Consider the following 8,967-nt stretch of genomic DNA (forward strand, 5'->3'; position numbering starts at 1 on the left):
CTGGAAACTTATTAAACAGCAACAAGAACATTGTTCATCACATGCATTACTGGGCACTAACAAACAGAATTTCTTCAGCACATACATTTCAATTCTGCTCATCAACTGCCAGCGGAATGGACTTCACCTGAAACACCACAAAGGCAATGAAGACAGTTAACAAGCACGCACACGCACAAAGAAGAAGAAGAAGAAGAAGAAGAAGAAGAAGAAGAAAAAGAAAGCAAAATCTTCAAGATATGATAATTCATCTAAAAGGTCATAGAATTCCATTAATTTTCTATGCAGATTGAAATCGAGCAATTGGGAAGGCTGTGTTTGGTATTAGTTCTAGGCTGTGACCAGTATTAAGGAAAAGAAGATTGGGACATGGGTTTAACAAAAAAAATTCTCTTCTAATACATGTGAAGCCCTAAAAAGTTTATGCTTTACCCGAAACAAAGCATACCTCATGCTGACACTAGTTGATTCTAGTGACAGTTCATGACTACAATCAATAGTATCAAAGTCGGATCATCATCTGACCAGAACAAGGACTTAGCCTAATAGTTCAACCATTGATGCCATGATACATGTGCGCGCGCACACACGCACAAAAGTATAGATTACTCAATCCTGACTCCAACCAAGGAACAGAACTACTTGATCATCATCGAATTGTCTGATCATGGCAAATAAGAGTCCAGACATTCCAAGTGCAATTTGGTTCATAAGAAGAATTGGGAAGGATAAGACACTAACCAGATTCCGGAACTTGAGATTGTAAAACATCTCCAGATATCTCCTCGTCTCTCTCCTCTCGAGCTTAGACACATACTTCCAGAATCCATAAACCCCAGCTAAAGTCAGTAGCCTCTCAGTATATATCTTCCATGTGTACCTATAGAATTGAATGCCAAATCAGTTACATAGAGGAAGGCAAAAATTGTCCTAATGTTAACAATGCAAAAACAGACCTTTCAAAGATTCTTTTAAGCCCTGCATCTGAGATCTTGTCCCAGTAGCCAGGATCCCTCTGGCAACTTTCAAAGAAGTCAATCAAAATTGCAGAAACCTGATCAGGGTAATATGGATCAACATGAAATCCTGAAACACCATTCTCAATGATTTCAGCAGGGCCACCATGACAGGTGGCAAATGTGGGAAGGCCACAAGTCATGGATTCAACAACTGTGAGACCAAAAGCTTCATATAAAGCAGGCTGTAAGTAAAAGAAGAACAGGTTAAAAAAAAAAAAAGAAGATTTTAATTGATTTTAATCAAAATTTGCACTATACATCGCCACTATATACCTGCACAAAAGCACCTTTTGTGTCTGCAATATAGCGATAGAGCTCCCCATTACGAGCACGGTTCATTTGGGCTGCTATCCATCGGAACTGCCCTTGCAAGTTGTATTTCTCAATGAAGCCATGCATCTTTTTTATCTCCTCCATTTCTTCTCTATCCCGGGACTTCTTCACATCCATGTAACCGCCAACCACAACAAGATTTACAAGTTCTCTTAACTTGTTGCTCTTACCATAGCACTCAACTAGACCTGTTAAGTTCTTTACTCTATCAAGTCTTGCCATGGAAAAGATGATAGGTTTTGATTGATCACTCAACACACCACTGCATCCCGCATTAACGAACTATCAGATCAATTATCAATGATTTGAGTGACTTGTATAATCCAATGCTTAATAAATAATTCCTTCAATTTTTTATTTTTGAAAGAAATCTTATCCAAGATTTGATAGAAGTTACAATATAACACAAAAAGATACTTACACATGCTCATCATTCTGCTCAGTACCATACAAGAGTTCTTCAATCGAACCATGTAGAGCAGTAAGTCTCCTTTCCTTATCAGTGTACGGAAAATATATGGACAAATCTGCTCCGGGAGAGACGATATTAAACTTGGGATCAAAAACATCAATCCCATGAACAACTCGATAGAGCCCAGGGAGTGTGAAAGCTGTATGACTCTCATACTGTCCAACATTATTCTTGCTGAGGCAAAGAACAAAAATGTTAGGCTATTTTGACTTAAAAAAGAACTATCATCTTAGCAGGAAAAAAAAGGGTTAGCAACAAATTTGGAGTGGCATTCCAGTTAGCCAAACCAAGAAATAGATTATCTAGTTGGTCCTAAGTATGCATATAAACTCAATGGTTACTACTAGAAACTCAGAGCAGCCTTGAACTGAGATTCCATTGTAAGGATAGATGATGATCAAATAACCATTTCAAGTTCCAAACAACGAAAGAAAAAAGAAGAAGAAAAAACTCACCTTCCTGCAATCTCTTGGTATGTACTGGTGATTATAAAATCTGCATTGTTCATCGCAATAAGATCTGCAGTAAATTGACTTGAAAAATGGTACTTGTCCTCATATTTTCTCCAATATATATCAGAATCTGGATACTTTGTTTTCTCCAATGCATGGGCAATATTACACTACAAAAATATACTTTTGAAGAATTAAAACCAGTAGATATGCTGTGTGTGGATATACTGATTTTTAGTATTGCAGCTAAAAGAACAGAATATATAATCACATCAGACCTGTGTGATTCCTAGCTTGTAGGACAACAAAGTTGCAACAAGGTTTCCATCACTATAATTGCCAATGATTAGATCAGGAACACCCTGTAACTCAGCAGCAATTTCGTTTGATGCATCCTAATTTTCATACCGAAAAAGAAAAAAAAATCATGAAAATATCCAATATATGCAATGAGAGAAAGTGGATAACAGATTCTTGAATTGTTTTTTTATTAAAAAATCTGAAATATAAAGCATATCTAATTGTACTAAACTCTTTTCTTCTCCTAAAACAAAATCCATACTAATCCAGTTTCTCATAAAATTTAGAAGATGTATGCTCCTATAGCTTATCAACTGCTGACTGTTGAGAGTCACTAAATTGCCCATAGCTGGCCCTCACAAATGTCTTCCAAATTTTCAATTCCCAACCTCTTGGCCAGTTTGGTCTCGTCTCAAACTCATATTTTTACATTTTGAACAACATTATACACTTTTTCACCCACACGTATTTCAAAAAACTACAAAAATCTCATCTCAAACTACAAAAATCTCATCTCAAACTACTCTATCAAACACCCTCTTAATTTATTTCTGAAACTTATGTTTGAAAGTGATTTCCAATATCAAATAAGTTTCCCTGGTCTTTTTTTACACTCCAATTTGGAGAGAGTGAGGCCAGCAAGGAAGCAAACTATGTGAAATGTCATTCTCCACAACTAGGCCAACAAAAAGAAAAGATTAAACTGAAAACCTACCTGGGTTAATTTCTCAATCATTTAGAAACATTGTCACAGGGTAAAAGAAGAGAGAGAGAGAGAGAGAGAGAGAGAGAGAGAGATAAAAATTAAATACAAAACGAATTGATGGAAAACCAAAGTTTTTGCTACACTTACCTCTGCAAAAGTCTCCAAATATGGCCACACATCAAACCTTGAAATCCATTTTCGAAGAATTCCATTCTCAGTTCTAAAGGGAACACGCAAAATATGAGTGTGTTCTGTTCCACTGATTCTTTCCAGTCTTTGATTACATGTTGTGCCTTTTGCATCAGGTATTAGTCGGGTAACCTTAAATGACATTAATAAAAGTGGAACAAATATACCAAAATGAGAGTTAAAATCCATGCTAAATAAATTGAGATAAAGGATAGCTGAATGTCAATAATGCTTCAAATTACGCGAGTAAATAAGTACACTTACAATGAGAATTTTTGGAATGACATCCAGTCCTTGCTTTTGTATTCTAAGAAGCATCTCATCCTCCAAGGCTCGCACTTGGTCAAGTATATAAACAATCTGTGCAACATGACAATTTCTTGTTAGTATCAGGATAAAATTATTTGCACCTGCTAAAAGTAGAGTAGGCCATCAATTTTTTTGATTATTAATTTATATTTTGCTAAGAAAGGGTCATCATATATACAAAGGAAACTCTTTTATGGGCAAGGAGAAGCAACGCATTGAGGCATGTAGTATTAAATAGTACGATCAAGTTTTTGCAACCAAAATACCAAATAGAGTAGAAAATTATCTCCATATTTCAACAAATTAAAAACAACTGTACCTGTCCTCCAGTGTCAGGCAAACCTAAAACATTTGCCTGGCCGAAGTAGCCATGAGGAGACACAATGACAACATTGAACACCATAGGAATCCTCCCAAGAAATGTCTCTAGGGTTGAGGGATCAGGAGCCTGAAGGATTTCCAACAGAAGATGAATTGTCTCTGACACCCGTTGTGCAATGTCACCCCAGCCTCTCTCAAATCCCATTCCTTGTAATCTAAAAAGAAAAGTGAAGAGTTTAAAGACAATATTTTAATGATTTTTTTCCAAGTGGTAAATTCCAAGGCTAGAAAAGCTAAGCTATTTGAAAATAGATACAGTTGCGTACTCAAATTCAAACTCAGAATATGGTGTACTTGGTGGCAGCTTAGAAAGATACTCCTCTGCCCTTGCCAAAGCAGACTGAAGTTTAGAAATATTCTGAATCCGATCATTTAACATCATAGCCTGCATAGGATAATAGTGAAATTAATATCACATGGTTTCAAGGCCTCCCTATGAAATTTATGTAACAGCTACAGTTCTAAAATACTTCATATATGGCTTCTATTCATGCTCATACTAAACCATGAAGTTAAACAACACATTGCAACAAAGCTTGAATTCAAGCCAAATAGAAGTAGCCAGTCCTAAAAGAATATCAACATAATCCTACCATGTAAGGGCAAATTCAGCAAAAGAAAATAAAAAGTTATCAACTACAGGTTCATCATGATGACAGCAAAAGAAAGAATGTTCAGTGAAATCCTTAGCTCAATTAAACTTACATGACCATTGTGTTTGTGTGCACGAAGAAAATCAAGTAGAGGCTCCAAACTTTCTTTATTACGGAACATACTTGAAGATAGGTGACGGTTGAGGAATTGAACCCCATTCCCAATGGTTGATGATCGAGTTGGTCGAGGGAATGTTGCATTAAATGGCTCAAAATCAAGTTCAAGAACATAGTTTTCATTGCACCTGTAGCAAAAATTTCATTATCCAATTTCTGATTACAATCATTGATAAAGAGAAGTGAGAACTAAAACAGAATCTATCTCTTTTACCCGATCTAACACTATACCAGATGAGATGACTCAAACACTAAGCGCAGGATTATAAAACAAAGCACCCAAGATTTAAATAACAGAGAGTTCCCTTACTGTCCATCCACTAGTTCTTCTTTGAATCGAAGATACTCTGCAACACTCAAATGATCCACACTGAGTTCAAAGACATTAACACGGACATATTCCCAAACACCAGGTCTTGGACGAATTGCTATAGCCACAAAAGGAGGCAGAACTATAGCTTCCTACAGTAACATATAAACAATTAATTTGTAGAACTAAAACAACAGAGCAAAATTAAGTCATGCAATTTGTCATTCTCTTCTGAAGTATATGGACAAATGGAAATGAAAAAAAAAGTCGGCCATTTTTTTACACCACTTTTGAATCAAAAGTTTTTAGTATGGAACATTCAAAAAGATGATAAAATAAAAGAATAAAATCAATCAATGCAACAATCCAAAAGATAACATAAAATAAAAGGCCATTAAATTGATCATTACTTCGATTTATCCCCAAACAGCTTCTCCCACATCATGTTGGGAGGTACCTTGGGTTTGGCATTCCAAATAAATCATATACAATCAGGTGAATTATTCCTTTTGAAAGAATAACTATATAGATATATAAACTAACTAAACATATAGACTATACGATTACACAATGCCCCAAATCTTAAAGAGTAAAATGAAAAACTTTCTTTCATTTATACCAAGTAACCCTTGCTACAGGCAGCACGGAGTTATGAACTTCCTGAATCATTATATATGAACAAGAACTAACTTATCGTCTACGTGACTTATGTGGCAATGAGCAAAAGTGAAGAATGCATTCCAAGTCTTAACACATTGTATTTTGTATTCAAAAAAATAAATTCTTTTAACTCTAAACCATCCAACAAACTCATCTTCAAAATCCTGAAATGCCCTCACTCAAACAACATTAATTAAGGAGTCACCTTTTTTTTTAATAAGATTTTCCCCAAGAGGGGGAAAGGAAAATTAAAACTAATCATCCTCACAATGAGGCATGTGTGATCCTCACTCGAATACTAACCAAAACTGAAATTTTATGACAATATCATTAATTTAAAATACACCCAGTTTGAAATAGTATGTCTAACCATAAGGAGCTGATCCAAATCAATGACCAAAAAAAAAAGAAATGCATCATATATCATGATGGTAGAGAATCAAGGTGAGTGTGTTCACCTGTGCAGATTGAAGGACTTTGCTGAATGGGCTATCCTTGAGCATCTTCATTGATTCGTCTTCCTTAACAACATTGTCTAGCTCCCCTATCAGGTCATGAGATTGCAGTATCCCCTTTCCTTTAGCAACATACCTGGCAAGACAAATAAAGACAACAGAAAGCCATCATTAAGAATAAAATTTAAGTACAGTTACTTAGTTGTTGTACCTTATGTTCCCAAATTAAATTCAACTATATAATTGTATTGAACAATAAATCATATGGTTAAATTTAACCGTTCTTGGAATAAATAACACTTTTTTACTGCATTGCTCAATACTATCATGTGGTTGAATTTAATTGGAAAATTTAAGATACAGTATCTAAGTTTTGCTTATATTCAAAAAGTTAAGGAGCCATTTGGTATGAGATTTTGAGCAACAATTTTCAATTTTTAAACAACATTACACGTATTTTCACACACTTTTTCACCTACACGTATTTCCAAAAAATACAAACAATGTTACTAGAACAACGTTACCAAACGGTTCCTAAATCTCTCAAAACCCACAATGTTATCAAAACAAGGCTCTCATCTATAATTCAAGCCACAATGTTATCAAAACAAAGTCTCTCATCAACAATTCAAGCCACAGTATATGCATCTGTGTGTGGATGCGTGTGCTTAAAAGAGAGAGAGAGAGAGAGAGAGTAGTTGAAGAAATAAGAAATGTAATTCTAAAATCCTAATTTCTCATCAAATCTTCAATTGCATGTTTTCGATCTCAACATGCAATCTCAAAAATCTATTATTTCTTAACCATGAAACCTTTATGTTAGCATCGTCAAGTGATTCAAGTTATAAAGAGTATTTCCAAAAAATACAAACAATGTTACTAGAACAACGTTACCAAACGGTTCCTAAATCTCTCAAAACCCACAATGTTATCAAAACAAGGCTCTCATCTATAATTCAAGCCACAATGTTATCAAAACAAAGTCTCTCATCAACAATTCAAGCCACAGTATATGCATCTGTGTGTGGATGCGTGTGCTTAAAAGAGAGAGAGAGAGAGAGAGAGAGAGAGTAGTTGAAGAAATAAGAAATGTAATTCTAAAATCCTAATTTCTCATCAAATCTTCAATTGCATGTTTTCGATCTCAACATGCAATCTCAAAAATCTATTATTTCTTAACCATGAAACCTTTATGTTAGCATCGTCAAGTGATTCAAGTTATAAAGAGTACTTGAAGAATTCAAAATGCAATTCCAAAACCCAAATTTCTCAGCCAAGCCATCAATTTCATGATCAATTCAAGCTCACAGAGAGAGAGAGAGAGAGAGAGAGAGAGAGAGAGAGAGAGAGAGAGAGAGAGGCCACAATGAGTTTGAAGAATTGCATGCAATCTCAAAAACCTGATCTTTCTTAACCATTAAAGCATGTGTATAGGAGAGAGAGAGAGAGAGAGTAGTTGAAGAAATAAGAAATGTAATTCTAAAATCCTAATTTCTCATCAAATCTTCAATTGCATGTTTTCGATCTCAACATGCAATCTCAAAAATCTAATATTTCTTAACCATGAAACCTTTATGTCAGCATCATCAAGTGATTCAAGTTATAAAGTTTGCATGCGTGTGTGTGCGCAAAAGAGTACTTGAAAAATTCAAAATGCAATTCCAAAACCCAAATTTCTCAGCCAAGCCATCAATTTCATGATCAATTCAAGCAGAGAGAGAGAGAGAGAGGAACCTGGAAAGGAGCGAAACGAGCTCGTTTCGATGAGCAGAGAGCGATTCCTGGAGCCTGTCTCGCATCTTTTCGCTTCTCAAATCACACACAAAGCTTTGAAAGCGAAAGAAAAATAAAGAGAAAGGAAGAGAACCAGAGAGAGAAAGCAAGAGAGAGTGGAAACGAAGAGTGGTGGTAGTATTTATTAGCTGCAGAATATAGGAAAGTGAGATCGGGAAGGGTGTAGAAGTAAAGCAAAGAGAATGGAGCCAAAAGAGAAACGGACATTGTTGTTGTTGACGTTGCTCTGAGTGTGACGAAGTGTGAAGCAAACCGTGATAAATGTGAATCGGCACCTGGCTGCGTTTGAGGATTTGCGGCAGAAGTGGCTGAACAATATTGCTGAGTCTTTGAACGAAGCTGATAGAAGCACGCACCAACCAAGAGCGAGAGTAGAGTGACGAGTTTGTGTGTGATTCGCGCTACAGGCGGAGATAGCGAGGAGCTAGCAAAAGCAGCTATGCTATAGCATAGGGACCGATTTGCATGCAGAGCTCAGCTCAGCTGTGGCGTTTTCAAAAGTAACGGATCTATGATTTTATTTTCTTTTTTCTTTCCAATTTTAGTGCCCCTTTTCCTTTGTCAACTATAATATTTAAATGCTAGATTATTTTGGCATACCGTTTTGAAACTGCTTTGGTTTAATATTATTAATTGACGAATTTTTTGTTGTTAAGATAGTTACAATATCATAACTCGAATCTATTTTCCACTAGACTTCTAAATACATTTTATTTATTTTTTATACTAATGGAAAATAAAATTTAGAGAGTGAGTTTGTATGAGTGTTTGGCTCGTTTGAGTAGTCTCTTTTGTCATGTCTCGCACTTCTTGAAAG

The 8,967-nt window shown here is 35.6% G+C and overlaps 1 protein-coding gene across 1 annotated transcript; it reads right to left on the minus strand.

The window, feature by feature from the left end:
* Positions 1–8,253, minus strand: LOC142625772 (sucrose synthase 2-like). Its single transcript, XM_075799485.1, has 15 exons — positions 8,091–8,253; positions 6,360–6,492; positions 5,242–5,393; positions 4,867–5,059; positions 4,428–4,546; positions 4,100–4,316; positions 3,736–3,831; positions 3,430–3,603; positions 2,555–2,671; positions 2,280–2,446; positions 1,774–1,998; positions 1,293–1,614; positions 957–1,201; positions 742–880; positions 1–127 (listed from the first exon to the last, which is right to left on the minus strand). The coding sequence occupies exons 1-15, from the start codon at positions 8,153–8,155 to the stop codon at positions 89–91; spliced, it is 2,403 nt and encodes an 800-aa protein (XP_075655600.1). The 5' UTR covers positions 8,156–8,253; the 3' UTR covers positions 1–88.
* Positions 8,254–8,967: the final 714 nt, after the last annotated feature.

Source organism: Castanea sativa, chromosome 2 (genome assembly GCF_040712315.1).
Source record: "Castanea sativa cultivar Marrone di Chiusa Pesio chromosome 2, ASM4071231v1".
Taxonomy (NCBI): domain Eukaryota; kingdom Viridiplantae; phylum Streptophyta; class Magnoliopsida; order Fagales; family Fagaceae; genus Castanea; species Castanea sativa.

Bases quoted from the DNA above. Each gene is read 5' to 3' on its own strand.
- LOC142625772 (XM_075799485.1), bottom strand. From the start codon at position 8,155: ATGCGAGACAGGCTCCAGGAATCGCTCTCTGCTCATCGAAACGAGCTC. The intron at 3,604-3,735 runs GTAAGTGTACTT...ATGTCATTTAAG, and splicing joins TCATTCCAAAAATTCTCATT to GTTACCCGACTAATACCTGA. The intron at 881-956 runs GTCTGTTTTTGC...TCAATTCTATAG, and splicing joins CTTAAAAGAATCTTTGAAAG to GTACACATGGAAGATATATA.